Source organism: Xyrauchen texanus, chromosome 9 (assembly GCF_025860055.1).
Source record: "Xyrauchen texanus isolate HMW12.3.18 chromosome 9, RBS_HiC_50CHRs, whole genome shotgun sequence".
In the NCBI taxonomy this organism is placed as follows: domain Eukaryota; kingdom Metazoa; phylum Chordata; class Actinopteri; order Cypriniformes; family Catostomidae; genus Xyrauchen; species Xyrauchen texanus.
The window spans coordinates 28,580,020-28,598,114 of record NC_068284.1 but is presented as its reverse complement, the minus strand read 5'-3'; the positions used below and the strand labels follow the sequence as shown (position 1 = coordinate 28,598,114).

At 35.7% G+C, this 18,095-nt stretch overlaps 2 protein-coding genes across 3 annotated transcripts in view; one reads left to right on the top strand and one right to left on the bottom strand.

Annotated features, from left to right (window-relative positions):
* myom1a (myomesin 1a (skelemin)) overlaps window positions 1–15,075 on the bottom strand; it is a 33,436-nt gene extending 18,361 nt beyond the window's left edge. Inside the window, exons 1-19 of one of the 2 annotated variants that reach the window (XM_052134135.1) lie at window positions 14,927–15,075; window positions 14,280–14,470; window positions 12,377–12,502; window positions 11,287–11,464; window positions 10,603–10,760; window positions 10,384–10,476; window positions 10,046–10,134; window positions 9,211–9,246; window positions 8,839–9,000; window positions 7,556–7,717; window positions 5,452–5,593; window positions 5,167–5,366; window positions 5,029–5,085; window positions 4,122–4,246; window positions 3,850–4,033; window positions 2,645–2,819; window positions 2,080–2,201; window positions 378–574; window positions 42–168 (exon numbers count right to left, since the gene is read on the bottom strand). In XM_052134135.1, the coding sequence (XP_051990095.1) occupies window positions 42–168; window positions 378–574; window positions 2,080–2,201; window positions 2,645–2,819; window positions 3,850–4,033; window positions 4,122–4,246; window positions 5,029–5,085; window positions 5,167–5,366; window positions 5,452–5,593; window positions 7,556–7,717; window positions 8,839–9,000; window positions 9,211–9,246; window positions 10,046–10,134; window positions 10,384–10,476; window positions 10,603–10,760; window positions 11,287–11,464; window positions 12,377–12,502; window positions 14,280–14,413 (2,467 nt within the window). In that variant the 5' untranslated portion in view covers window positions 14,414–14,470; window positions 14,927–15,075. The remainder of the gene's footprint in view (window positions 1–41; window positions 169–377; window positions 575–2,079; window positions 2,202–2,644; window positions 2,820–3,849; window positions 4,034–4,121; window positions 4,247–5,028; window positions 5,086–5,166; window positions 5,367–5,451; window positions 5,594–7,555; window positions 7,718–8,838; window positions 9,001–9,210; window positions 9,247–10,045; window positions 10,135–10,383; window positions 10,477–10,602; window positions 10,761–11,286; window positions 11,465–12,376; window positions 12,503–14,279; window positions 14,471–14,926) is intronic. The other variant, XM_052134136.1, reaches the window with a different exon arrangement.
* A 648-nt stretch (window positions 15,076–15,723) lies between these two features.
* Window positions 15,724–17,999, top strand: LOC127648940 (myosin regulatory light chain 2, smooth muscle minor isoform-like). Its single transcript, XM_052133781.1, has 4 exons — window positions 15,724–15,798; window positions 16,318–16,525; window positions 16,985–17,146; window positions 17,494–17,999. The coding sequence occupies exons 2-4, from the start codon at window positions 16,342–16,344 to the stop codon at window positions 17,664–17,666; spliced, it is 519 nt and encodes a 172-aa protein (XP_051989741.1). The 5' UTR covers window positions 15,724–15,798; window positions 16,318–16,341; the 3' UTR covers window positions 17,667–17,999.
* The last annotated feature ends 96 nt before the right edge of the window (window positions 18,000–18,095 follow it).

Here is an 18,095-nt window from a genome sequence, read left to right as displayed (position 1 = left end):
GTATGAGTGCGTTTACTTAGATAGTGTGCTGACTGATTTACCTGGAACAGCAACAGTCCACTCCTTGCACTCCAAGGGGAAAGTGGGTAAGGAGGCTTCACTAATACCAGTCTGGTTGAATGCACGCACCTGGAACTGGTAGAAAACGTTTTCCTTCAAGTCTGTCACCTAAGTCAAGGGAAAAGTAGGAGAAAAAGGGACATAGCTCATTTACAAGGTGAGTCTCAGTGCGTATAGTGCACATTGGACACTAATAAAATGGTTGTTAACTTTCAAAAAATAATAATATAAACACAACAGAATTCTTTTTTTGTCTTATAAAGAATAACAATTTGCACAAATTGGCACAAATTCTACATTGAGACACAATGGCCTACCTTATAAGATGTGGCAGTGACTGCCTGGAGGTTAAGCTCATGCCACTTGCTTGTGACTCCATCCTTAACTGTTCTGTAGTCTAGATAGTAACCTCTGATGTCTGCTCCACCTGTCTTAGCAGGAGCTTGCCAGCCCAGCACCATATAGTCACGAGCGCTCTCCAGCAGGGTCACACCAGTGGGAGGGCTTGGGAGAGCTGCAGGAGAAAAATGCTTTTTTAGCCTAACAACTTTCAACCATTGGCTGAATTCAAATGTTTCCCCAAAAATTAATTAAAGGGCTTTCTCTTTTGGAAAGATCTTCAGAGAATTGCCATCTCTATAATTTACTCACCCTAGTGCCATCCCAGATGTTTAAATGAGGATTTAAAATGAGGTTAAAAAAAATCTTCTGCCAAGTAATATAGTTCATTATCCTAAATGTAGAAATTTTTGGTTGCCAAGGAAAATAGCAATTTAGTGAATTAACATAGAATATGCATTCACAGGTGTGGCTTTTTGTTCATTTAACAATGGCTTATGACTTTCTTGACTTTCTTTCTTCTGCTGAACAAAAATGAAGATTTTTAGAAGAATAGTTCAACTCTGTAGGTCCTTACAATGCAAGGGAATGGTGACCAGAGCTTTGAAGCTCCAAAATTCACATAAAGACGTTATAAAAGTAATACATGACTTCAGTGTTCAAATATGTCTTCTGAAGCGATATGATAGGTGTGGGTGAGAAAAAGATAAATATTTATGTCAAGAGAAATTGGAGATTTATAGTAAAAAAAGGATTGAAATATTGATCTGTTTCTCACCCAAAGTGATTGCATCACTTCAGAGGACATATATTAAACCACTGGAGTCATATGGATTACTTTTCTGTTGCCTTTATGTACATTTTGGAGCTTCAAAGATCTGGTCACCATTCACTTGCATTGTAAGGACCTAAAAATCTTAATTTATGTTCTGCAGAAGAAAGAAAGTAATACACATCTGGGATGCCATGAGGATGAGTAAGTGATGAGAGAACTTTCATTTTTGTGTGAACTATCCCTTTAAGCTCAGTCACCATTCACTTTTATTGCATACTTTTTTCCATACAACGAAAGTGAATGGTGGTGACTGAGCTTAAAGGGATAGTTCACACAAAAAGATAGTTATTTTTTTCCACAGAAGTAAAAAAGGCATGCAGATTTGTAACAACATAAGGGTGAGTAAATGATGACTGAATTTTCATTTCTTGGTGGACTTTCCCTTTAACATATAAAAGTCTGAACACCTATGAGCTTATCTATAAACAACATGTAGTCAAAATAAGTGAGAAAACATAACATTGTAGAAGTTAATATTTTATTTTCGTTTAACACACATTAAACATTTTTCACAAAAATTTGTTTGAGATCAAGCAATTGTGGACCTCCTGCAGTACTGCCACACACTACTTGTTGAAGTAGTAATTTATTTTCGATTAAGATCAATCTGGTGAAGGCCAGAGAACATTACATTTAATTAATATCACATTATTACTTATCATTATTATTATTATTACTACATATAATTATATTGTGATTCATTATGTCACATTACACATACATAAAGCATTTTTTTTTTATATATATATATATATATATATATATATATATATATATATACTGCAGACAATCTTTTCTGTATAATTCAGTTTGGATTCACGGTACACAGCAGAAGCAAAACTCACCAATGCCTGCTTTCACAAGGCAGACCTCAGATTCGCTGGTGCTTTCACTGTATCCTGCAGCGTTCAGCGCCTTCACCCTAAACACGCAATTGTCCCCTGTTTTCAGCCCGTGGCACACAAACCTGCACACCAGAAAAGATTGACACATTTTTACCAGGCCAACACAGAATTTTCACCTAGCTCCATTTTCACCCCCATCATTCACGAAGTTCAACACATCCTCATATCTCGTTCATGTTCATTTATTAAATATTTTGGCTTATTTGTTTATGTCTTCAGCTACGTGTGTTGTTCTCTCAGCTCCAACTAACCCATTTTATCATGTTACAATTTTACCATTCCATAGAATTCTGTAGATTTCCCTTTTAAAATCAGCACAGCAAAAAATCTTCATGTTTCATCTGGGCCTAGCCTTATAAACAGTGCTTTTGACACAAATACATACAAAATGTTGCATTGTACAGTAATTGATTGAGAAACTCTCTGTCTCTTATAAGCTCTAGTTTTGAGATTAATATTGTAAGAATGCACATTTATTGCAGTTTTCTATCTCAGGACACTTTACCTTGTGCCTTTGACTGGCTTGTTGTTGCATGGAACCCACACATTACTGCCACTGATGCTAACTTCGATGTAATATCCCACCAGATTCTTAACCTCCTTGGATGCACCCCAGGTCACCACCACAGAGGAGTCAGTGTTTCTGGTGGGAACAACAGGCCCTGGGACAGACGGCAGGTCTGACAGAAAAATTTTTACAATCAGCACGTCAATATGTAAAGATGACATTTACATTTACATAAACAGACAAACAATAATATGAACTATGTGTGTAAGAGCAAAAGCAGAAATCTTCTGCAGAAATCACGAGTTCATTAACAAATGAGTAGTATTCAGCAACTTGGCCATATAAGTCACAGTGAAGAAATAAGAAGTAGCATAGATACTATTATTCAGAAACACAAGAAGAAGAAACTATAATTCCTGGCTTTGTGTAGCACCTGCCGCTCTGCATATCCTTCCAAAGGATCTCAATTTTAAAAACAATTTGCTACTACTAAATTCTAGGATATGGCCACTTTGAAGCACTTAATTTGCTCAGGTTACACACAACTTATAGGGATAATTCACCCAAAAATGAAAATTCTCTCAGCATTTACTCACTTTCATTCTATCCCAGATGTGAATGACTTTCTTTCTCCTGCTGAACACAAACACAGATATTTAGAAGTATATTTCAGCTCTTTAGGTCCATACAATGCAAGTGAATGGTGACCAGACAATACATAAAGGCAGCATAAAAGTAATACATACGACTCCAGTGGTCAAATCTGTCTTCAGAACCAATGCAATCACTTTGGGTGAGAAACAGATCAATATTTCAATCCGTATTTTACTATAAATCTCCACTTTCAGAATGTGAATGTGGAAATTTATAGTAAAAAAGGACTTAAGTACTCCACTGATGTCACATGGATTACTTTTATTCTGCTTATATGTGATTTTTGGAGCTTGAAAAGTCTGGTCACTATTCACTTTCATTGGACCTACAGAGCTGAGATATTATTCTGGAAATCTTTGTTTGTGTTCTGCAGAAAGAAAGTCATACACATCTGAAATAGCATGAGGGTGAGTAAATGATGAGAGGATTTTCATTTTTGTGTGAATTATCCCATTATCAAGAACCACAGAAACACACTTTCTATCATGTAAAACAAAACATGTATCAGTAACCTATTTTCTCTTTCTGTGTCAAGTGCTAATACTCACCCAATCTATCTCCTACAGTGGTTGCCCCAGTTTCTTCCGATGGCTCTCCAACTCCGGCAGAGTTGCAGCTGCGCACACGGAAGCTGTAAGATTTACCCTCAGCAAGGTCAAACAGGGCAAAGCGTGGGGACTTAACTGGTATCCCAGTGTTCACCCTCTGCCATGTGTCTGTACCCACCAAACACTGGGAAAAAGATTTGTCAGTCCAGTGTTATACTCATAAAAGTTAAAATCAAACAAGAAAACTGTATATTGTTCTCATTCTCCCTCACCTTCTCCACATAATACATGACGCCCTCATGTCCTCTCTGCACAGGTGGCTTCCAGCTCAATACCACGTAACTCTTAGTAGCTTCAGTGACAGCCAGGTCAGTGGGCGGACCAGGGACAACCCCCACTGAGAGAAACAAGTTAAATAACAGTTCAAAGGCAGTCATATTTAATATTTTAATATACTGTACACACAGATTTAAAGACAACATGAAATCAAAATGGACCTTATTTGCTTTCTAAATAAATGTATACACTGTAAAAAGCAGTAACCTACACCTGTTACCAAAGAACTATGGATACCTGATCTTACCATTAAAATGTGTTTGTTGGTATAACCTGTTCAGGTTGATGTTACATTAAATAATATTTTTGACTTGAATAAAAAACTGTTTATTTAGATTGTACCACATGAAGCACATTTTAGGTTAACATTTTAAGGTCACAGTGTGTTCTTACTGTGCACAACTCATCCATGCATGCTATTTTAAAGAAAGAAATTATTTAATACTTTTTCATTTCAACATGCAATTCATTTAAAACAGCTTTTCTTTTCTGTCAATGTAACAAAAGCCACATGGGCACACTGAAAAAACAATTAACCTAACAGTTTTGTTTTTCTTGTGGTAACATAAATTACCTGGTTACCCTGAAGTCAAAAATATAATTTAACATCACTAAATCCACCTGAATGCATTTGGGAACACCAACAAAGCTAACTGTGTGTTATATGGCAGGGAAAAGTAATATTTATCAATAATATCAATCCAAAATCCAATCAAAACCTGATGGATAAATCAAGTCTCGTCCTTCATAATTTCCCAATTAATAGTCTGTTTCTCTTAAAGCTTCTGAAATTGTAATAAAGCTAGAATGAAAGCTTATCATCAAGTTAGTGTACAATTTAACCTGTAGGGTCTTCCTCAGAGAATTTGATCATTCCAGTCCATGGAGCAGAGGGACCAGCTGTGATAGAAGAAAAAATAATGTGTGATTTTGTACAAATGAAGTACTATTGCTCTTCAATATCTATTCTATCAGCCTCACCTCTAAGGCGGGCCCGATCTGCTGGGTCCATGGCAGCTACAGGATCAGAGACACGAGATGGATGGCTCACTCCGGCTTTATTGAGGGCTCGCACCCTGAAGGAGTAGGAACGGCCCTCAATAAGCCCGGTGACAGGAAAACGGGCATACTTCACGGGAGTGTCATTACACTGAGCCCAGTGATGAGTGCCAACTTCACACCTTCAAATAAATATTTAAATGATAAACAACGACATGGATTTTATGATCACACTGGTGGTGTGAATTTGAATGCCATGTGACTCACCTGTCAATGAAGTAGCCCATGATGGAACTGCTCCCCTCCACTGCTGGCTGCTTCCAGGTAACAACCACATAATCTTTATTAGCGTCGTGACAACGCACATCAAGAGGAGCAACAGGAACCCCTTCCTCCTCCACTTCAGCATCTGATACACACAGACAAATCCGCTGAAAGATTTGTTCCCTGCTGTCATATCCATTTATAGCAAAGCAAGCTACATGACAGCGCCTTCACTTCATTACAACACCTAGCTAATTTCGGTCTTCTTTCTTAGGAAGCATTTCTTGACCACAGCTTTAAGCCCCTGTAAAAGCCAAAGTGTGTATACTTTCTCCAGGGCAGAGACAGATACTGTATAATTAAGTCAATTACAGGTTAATTTCCCTGAACAAATTAAACATTGTGGCTCTGTGGTGCTATAAAACATTGCTCTTTTTGTTTAAGCATCCCAACTAGTCTGAAACAGCAACAATGGCTCAACTAATCCTTTTTGGTGACGTAAGTTATTGCAAAAACACCCCATTTATGACCAACATCCCTTTTAAACACTGCATTTATGACTAAATACAAGCTTAAAATATTTTAAGGTAGTAAATGAATTAAGACCGGACTCATAAACCATAATTTCTGTAATTCTGCCATTATTTAGTAATCATTTAAAACCCTATTTAACATTCAACAACAAGCCTAAAATCCATTAAGGTTCTATTAGCATGTGTGGCAATGTTATGATGGTGCAAGCAGGCAGGGATAAAGCCGGGAGCAGAGCTGCAGTTGGGAGAGAGACGCCGAGAAAGAGAGACACCTTGAAGCTGTGTGTGTTGTAATTATGTTTTCAGTCTAATGTGGTGTTTGGATTAAAGTTCGTTGAATGTGCATCCGGCTCCAGCTTCCACCTTTCCCGACCAAACAGAGGTCTTTTACAACATATTTTCTCAGGCTCTATTTTCAGGAGTGCACAAAGCGCGACACACAACGACCGTGTGCTATGTCTTATCCAATTTTCATGAGCGCTAATTCTAAATGCGATTTTAGTGCCAGCACAAGCGAGTGTGGGTGGGAGTGTTTGCACTATCTGTGGGTGGATGTGCGCAAACTGTGGGTTGATTGTATGTTAATGAATGTGCAGCAAAGCAATTTGCTATTTTCCTGAGAAATAGGTAATTGCGCTAAAATGATTGAAAAGGACACCTTATCTTATGTGTGAACTCAATTCCTGCATTTGCATTTCGCAGATTTCACCAGCAGGTGGTAATAACGTTCATGTCCAAACTCTGAAAATATAGTCGAACGTCAAAGTTTGTCCCTGACAATCACTTTTGCAGTCATTTTATGAAAAGAAATTGAATTTATTAACTATCTATAAGTCATGGTTTACTTTTCAGTTATAATTAATATATATTTATATTCACAATTGTATTTATGATATAATTTGTATTGGTAATTTTGTGTAAAAGGTTTGGATTTGGTAATTTGTTTTGACCACTTTTTTATTTCGATTATATTTTATTTTCGTTGGAAGTGTTATGTCGCTGGTGCTTGATAGGAAATTAAATGAATTATAATGGGACGCAGATGGTTCAATAACGGGAGAAGAACCACAAAATTTAAATTGTACTTGACACAGCTCATATAGCGCTTTGCGATTTCGCCAAACACATTTGCACCTAGACTTAGCGCAAGCTTGCATGAAAATACCTAAACTTAATGGCTATGCCCATGGACTTGGCATGTATGACTTATGGCATTGTGCTGTGCTTAGTACTAGTGCTCTTCAAATAGGATCCTAGATCTTAATTAAAGATATTTAAGGATTAAGGTTAACTTCTCCTCCCCACTGGCTGCCATTAGTGTTGTCAACCAAAGATAGAAGCAGCATTCCTAGAGAGAAACCTAATACATGTGGCAACTTGCTTCTTAAAGATATAGTGCACACATAATGTGAAAAGCCCTATGCACTAACAATAACTTTAAATGGTTTTCTGAACAAGGACTTTCCATAGTTAATGTAATTTCCATAGTGAGATGAGACATATTGCATGTTGTTACTAATAAGAAGGCAAATTACTTCCTGTGATGTGCAGCACATGCAGTATACAGGACTCACCTCTGACGAATACATAAGCAGAATGGGTGTCGAAGCCAGACTTGGTGTTGACACGGAGGGTGTAGAGACCCTCGTCTTCTTTGTTGAGGTGAACAAGTGTCAAAATGGCTCGCTCACCACTCCAGTGCATGTTCACCCACTTAGAAGCTGACAAGATGACACCTGGTTGACCGATAGGAGTTTTTTTAATGGCAGATGAATATGCTACAGTATATAAAGATTTATTTTACACAAAATTGCTGAAATTAAATTAACACATATTTTACAGATTTGTTTTTTAAAATGTTACTTATAACCATTCAAAAACAGAAAATGTGAAATACTAGGAAGGCTGTTAGTAATACTAGGAAGGCTGTTAGTAGATTTTGGAACCGTCATAAGGCCGATTTAACCTCAACATTTCTAAATATCACCCAAATAATCAGAGATTGGTCAAGACTGTGTTTTACTTTAAAGCAAAAAGCCACAAGAGGCCACTGTAAAATCACTGTAATGTATAACCTCTCCTGGCTTATTGCTTTTATAAAACAACTGAAACAACAATATGATAGAAGACACCAATGTTTAATAAATAGTTGAATTTATTATGAATAATAATTAAACATTATCCTAAATGTAGAAATTTGTGGTTGCCAAAGAACGTAGCAATTTAGTGTATTAACATAGAATGTGCGTTCACAGGTGTGGCTTTACTGTCATTTAACAATGGTTTATGACTTTCTTGACTTTCTTTCTTCTGCTGAACACAAACAAAGATTTTTAGGAGAATATCTCAGCTCTGTAGGTCATTTTAATGCAAGTGAATGGTGGCCAGACCTTTGAAGCTCTAAATATCACATAAAGGCAGCATATAAGTAATCCATTTGTTTAATATATGTTTTCTGAAGCGATGCAATTGCATTGGGTGAGAAACAGATCAATATTTAAATCCTTCAGAATGTGAAAGTGGAGATTTATAGTAAAAAAAATAACTTAAATATTGATCTGTTTCTCACTCACGCTTCTGAAGGCATTTCGACTTCTGAAGACATTGATTTAACCACTGGAGTCTTGTGAATTACTTTTATGCTAACTTTGTGATATTTGGAGCTTGAAAGTTCTGGCCACCATTCATCGTTTTGGCATTGTATGAACCTACAGAGCTAAAATATTCTTCTAAAAATCTTTGTTTTGTATTCTGCAGAAGACAGAAAGTCATACTCATTTGAAATGGCATGAGAGTGAGTAAATGATGAGAGAAATTTCATTTTTGGGTAAACTATTCCTTTAATTTTCATACCCACCATTTCTGTACCACACAATCTCTGGCTGGTAGCGCTTGACATTGGGGTAGACAATGACAGTACAGCCCAAACTCATGGTCTCTCCCTCATGGCCGAATGAAACACCAAACTTGTCAATAATGGTCGTATAGAAGGTGACACCATATTCAGGGCTGTAACCATCTGCACAAAACATGAACAAAAAATGACTCAAAAGTCATATAATTGTTTTTTTTTAATCTACTTTAAAATGATGAAACTGTATTAACTTAATTGTACAGTTTACTGTATAGGAAAAACACAAGGTTGATGGTATTTATATTTAAGTATATACAAAAAATGATGTGTCCTAGAGCCACTCATAAAGTGTATTGGACAGTATGTGAAACTTACGAGGCCTTTCAATCACTGCTTCTCCATCCTTGAATCCTTTAAAATGGAAATACAAGCAAATGTTTATTGAATGATAGATACAAAAAATAAAAAAATAAACTAATCCATATGCTGTATTGGTAACAGAAACATCTGCCTCACTCTAAATATAGTAATCAACCTCTGAATGGTACATCTGAAAGTATTAAATACTAAACATTAATGTGCAGAGATAGTAGAAAGATGCCCTAGAATAACACATGGTAAACTGAGGCGCTGCAAAGGCCTTAAAATAGAATGTCAAAGGAGCAGCAGCTGTAAATTAGACAGGTGTAAGTTACACACTAGTGTGAGAACTGAGCTATGTCCCTAAATTCAGTAGAAAGATGTAGATGACTACACAATGACTTTTAATAGAGTAAAACTTAACAGGCTACAGCAGTATGACCTTTGAATATGTCCTTTATGAACATAAAATATACATCCTTGATACATGGCTAAATTACTTTAAGGTGAAGTATGTAATTTCTGTGCCACTAGCATCAACAAAAGATCACTCTGTTTTGAAGTAGCTTTCCTGAACACTCCCACATCTTCTATTGGTCAAACAAACAGAAAGTCCCGCCTTAAACTCAAAACATTGGTCGAGCCAGTGTTGTTATGTCAGGCTGGTCTGAATGCTCAAACAATCATAGCACCACCGAGAAACAGTGTTTACACTTTTCAGGGCAATCAACCTACAAATGGCATACGTGTAGCTGAATCGGCATAATAAATTGTTAAAGGAGAAAGTATTTTATAGTACCTTGAACACATGTCATGCACCAAGTAAATTGGCAAGAGGTGCAGTACTCACTTTTAACAATGACATGGGCAAAAGCAGAACTCTCTCCCTTCACATTGAGTGCAGAGATCCGATATTCAGCAGTGTCACTAAAATCACAGCTGCAATACACACAAATAATTTTAGATAGAGTTATATAAAATAATTATAATATAATATTAATAAAATAATAAATACAGTTAAAACACTCATATTTGCCTTTCATGTTTATCTTTTGCATGATACTGATATTATGAAATAATAAAATCTTTCTGCATATTTATTGCAATATAATGGAGAAGTCACTGTAGCTGAGAGTAACACAAACAAACTTTCATACACATCATTAAAATAAATAAAACTTTCTTTACTTTATGATTTCCAGAGAATGCATGTTGTATTGGCTCTCTGTGATGTACTTCTCAGGGTGAGACTTGACATCGATTACAACGTTGTTTTTGTACCTGAGAAGCAGAATGAAATAGACAGCAAAAGATCAGAATTTAAATGTACATTGGTCTTATGAATATGCATTGCATTTAACCAGTACTGTACTGGTATTTCTGCATGTGATCTCTGGTGTTTCTGACCAAGCGACGCGGGGTTTGGGCCATCCAGCCACAGTGAAGTGCAGTTTCACACTCTTCCCCTCCCACACGGTCTGACCACGTGGTTTCAAAGTAAACTCTGGGAGGTGAGTCAAACTGTCTGGATTCATCTTCTTCTGGAATTCTGCTCTCTCGTGCATCTTGTGTAAATAAACCCAAAAATTAACCCTGGGTCAAACAATTATGTAAATACTGACACTGTTGGAATAGTCCTATGCGAAAATGAATAGTATGTGTCTGTTAGAATCAGCCAGCTTTCCTTCAAAATATAGTTTGGTCATAAAGAATTGTAGGTGTAGGTAAAAAAAGTAAAATGAACCCTTTTAATAGTTATTTAAATCACAGATCATTTTCTTACATTAAATTACATATTCTGTCATAATTTACTCACCCTCATATTGTTCCAAGATGTTAGGCAGAATGTTAGGGACAAACAACCTAAGTCACCATTCACTTTCATTTTATGAAAAAAAAAAAAAAAAAGAGTAGCATCAAAATTCTTCAAATTGTCTCCTCGTGTTCCACGGAAGAACGAAAGTAATCTGAGTTTGGAAAAATATTAGGCTATATGAGTAAATGATGACAGAATGTAAATTTTTGTGTGGATTGCCCCTTTAAAGACACAATATGTCAAAAAATCTTCTTGTTAAATGTATTAGATCAAACCTTTCTGCCCAGAGCAAGGCGATCGGCAGACTCTCTCATACTGGTCTCCCTGGTCTTCTTCTCAGTTTTCATCTTGAAGTCAGTCTCTCTGGAGAACAGGTTTCTCATCACGACATACCCCACACCCTCTTCCTTCACTTCCTCCTGAGACTCCATCAGTTCCTGAGTGGCTAAATGACTGATCAGGAACATTAACTTATTGAGCACAACTTGGCTTCAAAATAACTAAAAATTTGTTACTAATACAATTTCTTCATTTCCATATTTATTAACATCAGCATGGCTAATCAAATGTAACTAAAGTTAACGTAACAGTCTAGGTTCAATACAAGGTAAGCTCAATCGTCAGCATTTGTGGCATAACATTCACAAAAATAAATTTTGACTCATCCCTACATTTCTTAAAAAAAAGAAGCAATAATCAAGGTTACAGCCAGGCACTTGCAATGGAAGGGTTTGGGGCCAATTTTTGTAGTGTTTAATGGCAGAAATGTGAAGCTTATAATTTTACAAAATCACTTACATTAATTTGTCTGTTAAAACTCTGTATAATTTGAGCTATAACGTTGTTTAAATCATAATTTTTACAGTAATTTCACGGTTTGTTTACATTACATCTAATCATGTTAATGAATATATATATATATATATACTTGAGTGAGTATTTTAACGTTTATGGATTGGCCCCCATCATCTTCTATTGTAAAGTGCCTCACAGGAACCCAGATTTTTGCTTCTTTGTGTATTAACAATAGCTTTTCAATCACTACCCCTGAATTATCTGCACTTTACAGCCATTACTTCGTTAAAATTAGATAAAAGTTTAGATGAAATAATCATGCTGAGACCCTGAAAATTCTTCCTGATAACCACATTATTGTATTCATCCATTTAACTCGTCACAATAATTTCTGCCATTTCTAATCAACTGTATGAGTTTTTACAGTTTCAACTTGATTTTCTTCATCAGAATTACATTTTCAAGCAATATGAATTCAAATCACAATGAACTTAGATTCATTTAGAATTTACAGCAATATAAAATATGTTTTCAAATTAAAGGGGTTGATGTGTTTTGCAGTGCAATCACCTGCTTCTAAAGACTGGCACAACGTATCCAATGACCTCGTTTTCTTTGTCCAATGCCAGGTAGGAGCGCTTGTCTTTTTTGGGGATTGTGCTCACTTTCTTCTCCTTCTTCACTGAGGTCTTGTACCTAATCAACAGTCAACATCAATCAAGCCAATGACCAAACCATCAGATTAGATTGTAAACTAAAATGACAAACTGCACCATGGACACTTCTGAATTTTTTTCTAAAAAAGAATAATGAAGTAGTCTCCAGCATCTATCAAAACACAATAGTTAAAAAACTGTATCCACAAAGCTTCAATAGCTTTACAATATTAAAGCAGCATTAATGGATTAGGGTGAAATCGAGTCACTTGAAAGTTTATCTTATTGTGTTAGTGGAAGGTAGCCTAAATATTAGCAGAGACGCTTACTATATTAAGCATGTATTAAAAATTATATTAAAATGCCTGAAAGCAGCAGCTGAAAAGGGATTTTGTTATTGCGTAAAGCATATCAACTCACTATGTTGCTATGTTCTTCATAATCATTACGAAATATATTTTTCTCTTTTAATGCGCAAAATAGGTTCTGGTTGTTGGTAAAAGTAAGACCATGACCATGAGAAACAAACATTCCTGGAAACAGATGTCAGCAGGAGATAAACCTGGTGGTGTGCTAATGATTGACATTCATCCACAAGTCACAACTTCCAGCATTATTATGGCATTAAGACTGGTTTACAGATAAAACACAGATCACTATTTGAATACCAGTCTGGTATTTGAGAAACTGGTCTTTTTATCTCACTCTGTTACTAAATATATTGACATAACTGCAGCCTCCAGTCATTCTCAAGATTTGTTTCATTAAGTAATACCGTAAAATGGAAGTGCTACATAAATGTAGATGGGTAGATTTCAAATGATTTTATCGTCTTGTTAGATATATGTACATACCGTATATTAATAACAATTAAAAATTATTATCAGGAACATTCAACAACTATAAATAAGTTAACCACAAAACAGCAGAGATCAGACAAGGTTCAGACCACATCAGTATAAAGAGGGTGCATCTTGTGCAAAGCATCCAGGTGGCCATTGCTATACACATAATAGCCATCATGGAAAATAATAACAATATCAGATATCTGAGCGCTTCAATAGTGTCACTTCTGATTATTTTTTTTTCAATATTTGACTCACAGCTAGCTCATCAAAGTGTTGTAGAGTTTATGTACAGTTACAGTCCAGCCCAACTTCTGTGATTTCATGTTTCAGTGACCATAAATAATCCTTGAGACCATTAATAACTTTGGCTCATTCCCAAAGAGGCTCAGATTCTTCCTTCCACAGGGTCATGTAGTCCTCAACAGCAAATAGGTTCCTTTATAACAAAAGCTTCTGATCTAAATATGAACATAGTCCCCAAACTCAAAATACACAGCTCTGATAGCAGCATAAAAGTATTCTGCAATGTACCAGCTGCTCAGGCTACCAATCATTTTTTTGTCAGCCAACTAGCAAAAGTTCAAATAATATCCCTATTTCAGTGTCATATAAAAACAAAGTCCTTTTGCAGCTGACTCTACATAGAATATATATGTTTTAATTGGTTGTACTTATTGTTCGCAATCACTAAGATCTAAAGTTAAACTGATAACAGATAATTAAAGAAAATATAATTTAAAGCAAACAAATAATTGTCATTGGGTTAAAATGAAAGGGTTATGATGTAGTTACGTCATATATTATATAAATCCAAATAAGAAGTGGAATAAGCAGTGGGAAAAAGCAGCGCAGAAAAAGTACTGAGATCTAAAAAAGCAGCGCTGTCAGGGGTAGTAAGGGGTTGTTCAAGAGGAGCCATTCTTTGGGGCAGCATGAGCACAGGGACATTTGTCCCCACTGTTCTCTTACCCATGGCTGCTCGTATAAGCAGCATAAGACTGGCGGCTAACAGATGACAAGGAGCTTTGGTGATAGCAGCTCTCATATCGCGTCTCAAGGTCCCGTTCCTGTTGTTCCATTTGTAGTTTTAAGGATCCTGACATCCTGAAGGTTCTTTTCAGTTCGGCCCAAGGAACCCTTTATCTATCTCTGTTTGCAGCCTCAAGTACAATTCCCATTGAGTGTTATTTCAAATGCACAAAATCATAAATATCTGAATCAATTTTTATCAAGAATGAAAGATAAACAATAATAGTTTATCTATTAGGATTTCAGTTGTCAGTCTTCAGAAAAGCTTCACAGGTTTTTAATGTTTTCACAGTGTCTTGTTTCATAGTTTATATAGTTATATAGTTTAACAGACATATACTTTGTTAAAAGGTCTTAATATCATAATATTTTATTATATCAGTATGAACATAAAAAAATATGATACAGACCATGCATAGCCTATCTGATCCAAATACACAAAGTCTATCTGACAACAATTTGTTCAATAACTAATTTTGTATGTTGTGGTGTAACTAATTAATACAATTACATTTCACTTAAACAATTCATATTATTTGACCTGGACCAGGGCTGGCCTCTATTATAGAAAAAATACCGTCACTTACCAAGTCAAAATTGCAGGAAAAATAAGGAAGACGGTGCAAACTCCAAAAAATGAGAAGCGAGTGAAAATCCAGACACAGCGGCGGGTATGGGGCAGCCAACAGTACGGGACTCCACTGAACAAAAATAATGCTGCCACTCTGCAGATTGCAGTGAACAGGCACGACCTTGTATGGCCAGTGGGCCTGTTAAATTTAGACATGACAAAAAGGCAGGCAGTTTCAACATGTGAACTCTGATAACGCGCGAAATTCAAAGTATACGCACAATTAAACAACAATGAGAGCAGCATTCCAATATTTTTAAATGGTAACGGTCATTACTTCTTTTACTGTTGGAGTGCTATCAATAGCATGTTGGACTGTTTTTTTTTATTTATTTTTTATCAATATTTAACTCTTTAGTACAATCTATTCCTCCAATGTCCTATTAGAACAATGATAATAAATTATGTAGCTCTTTAGAATGTGCTTTATATTTATATTTATTTTTATATAATATGTTTTAAAAATAATAATAAAAAAAAACAAAACAGCCATTTTTAAAATAGCCACCATGTTAATCCCATTGTTTTGTTTTTCTTTTTTTGTTTGTTTGTTATGTCTCTGGCCTATAATTCATAGACACCATAATAGTGAACACAAATACACTCACCTTTCTACAACAATACACCACCCATACAACCATTCACTTTGGCATTCTTCCAGTTGGATAATCTGCACCCACCCCTACGGGACAACTCATGGGATATTCCAGTCCGTAATGTCGATGAGACTTTACCATTGCAATAACCTTCAAAGGGGTGCTGTAGCGTTTCAATAAGTGACCAGCGTGTAACCGTTGCTGAGGCGCCCTGCCTATTTTACCGGGATAGGTATGTGTCATTTTACTAAATTTGAGACATCGTGTTGCATTTTAACTTATAGTTTTATATTTGTTTATACTCGACACAGATTATTTAAAAGAAACAATACAGTTACCTTACTAGCTAGCGCATTAAAGGTTATGTGTTCTGCTGCTTCCTGTCAACAAAACAAGCTTTGTAGTAGTTTTACACAGACTTTCTCTATGCCAAAATGCGGAAAGAACACAACTGATATTTAAAAATAAGCTGATGATAACAACGAATATTGAGCTTTATATTATGTTTGTGCTCAGCTGTTCTGTTAATGATTATGCAGTTAGTAATCGACGTGTTGTTTTAAATAAGTTGAAGTAATTTTTAGGGTTGGCATAAATTATAATTTAATAAAATCAAAATTAAGTGAATGTGTATCATGTAATGTGGCAGCATCTTTTTTTAATAGCTCTTGTACTCCTATATTATTAGCTGAATATATGTATGTTCTTTCTAACGTGCAAGACTAACAAGCAATTTACCTCTGTATTTCAGTTTTAACAGCACAGAACTATCAAAATGTCTAGCAAAAGGGCTAAGGGGAAAACCACCAAAAAGCGCCCCCAGCGGGCTACCTCAAACGTGTTTGCCATGTTCGACCAGTCACAAATCCAAGAATTCAAGGAAGCCTTCAATATGATTGACCAGAACCGTGATGGCTTCATAGATAAGGAGGATCTACATGATATGTTGGCCTCATTAGGTAAGGGTAAAAAAAAAAAAAAAGAAAAACCTAATCCCTAAAGGAATAGTTCACCCAAAAATAAAAATTATCTCATCATTTACTCACATTCATGCCTTTCTTTCTTTCTTCTGCAAAACTATTATATATTTATCTGTTTCTCACCCACACCTATCATATAGTTTTAAAAAAACATTGATTAAACCATGGGAGTCATTTGAATTCCTTTACACTACCTTTATGTGCTTTTGGAGCCTTAAAGGTCTGGTCACCATTCATTGGAATTGAAAAGACCTACAGAGCTGAGATATTTTTCTAACTATCTTTGTTTGTGTTCTGCTGAAGAAAATAGGTCATGCACACATGGGATGGCATGAGGGTGAGTAAATGATGAGAGAATTTTCATTTTTGGGTGAACTAATACTTTAATCAGACACAAACTGGCTTTCATCTACTGACAGGTTGTTATTTTGTTACTAGGTAAGAACCCTACAGACGAATACCTTGAGGCGATGATGAATGAAGCCCCTGGTCCCATAAACTTCACAATGTTCCTCACAATGTTTGGAGAGAAACTTAATGGCACAGACCCTGAAGATGTCATCAAAAATGCCTTTGCTTGTTTTGACGAGGAGGGCACAGGTAAGCATGACCAAACAACGGACACCAGTCTATTGAAATAAAATAACAACTAACACTGTTTCTGTATTTAATTATCCCATATCATCAAAATGATTTTCTTAAACATTGATTTAACTCTGTACTTGGTTTACATTTGTATTTGACTGTTTTTTTATTGAAGCACATTTTTTTTTTAAATATATTGTTTACTAAGCTATTACTAAAATGAGTTATATAACATATAAACATTGATTTAGCTCCTGTGTTTGTTATTTTCATCATGTATAATGCACATGACACATTTGTTCACTTGGACACTGCATTTATACATAATGCATAAAACCCATTTGCTAAATATTTGGTATAAGGTTTTATTCAGGAGGACTACCTGAGGGAGCTCTTAACCACCATGGGTGACAGATTCACAGATGAAGAAGTAGACGAGCTATTTAGAGAGGCCCCAATTGACAAGAAAGGAAACTTCAACTATGTGGAATTCACACGTATCCTGAAGCACGGTGCTAAAGACAAGGATGATTAGGACAGGGCTGGACACTATACTGACTCTAATGCAACTACACTGTAATACTACAACGTGTTTAATTGTCTCCTTTTCCCACATTCATGGGTTAGTGCAAGGCAATACATTAGAAAGGCAAGATCATTTGACCTTACTTATGGACTTATTTAAACAGTACAAGTAAACTTGTACATAAATATGAAATACACATAAATACAAGTACTCTGTGAGAAACCTCAAACATTTGCTGTTCTGGTATGTAAATGTTGGGAAATAAATCCTGGAATTATGACTTCAATGTAGTTGCTGGGCATTTACGTTTTGTAATTAATAAACTATTTGAAAATAAAGGTATGTTAGTCATCACATTTTCTTAACAATGTAATGTTTTATGTATGTTAAACATAAGGTATCATAATTTACAGTGAAGATATAATTTAAACTCTGATT

Coding starts and splice junctions, on each gene's coding strand:
- LOC127648940 (XM_052133781.1), top strand. CDS start 16,342: ATGTCTAGCAAAAGGGCTAAGGGGAAAACCACCAAAAAGCGCCCCCAG. Junction 16,526..16,984: donor TGATATGTTGGCCTCATTAG/GTAAGGGTAAAA, acceptor TTTTGTTACTAG/GTAAGAACCCTACAGACGAA. Junction 17,147..17,493: donor TTTTGACGAGGAGGGCACAG/GTAAGCATGACC, acceptor ATTTGGTATAAG/GTTTTATTCAGGAGGACTAC.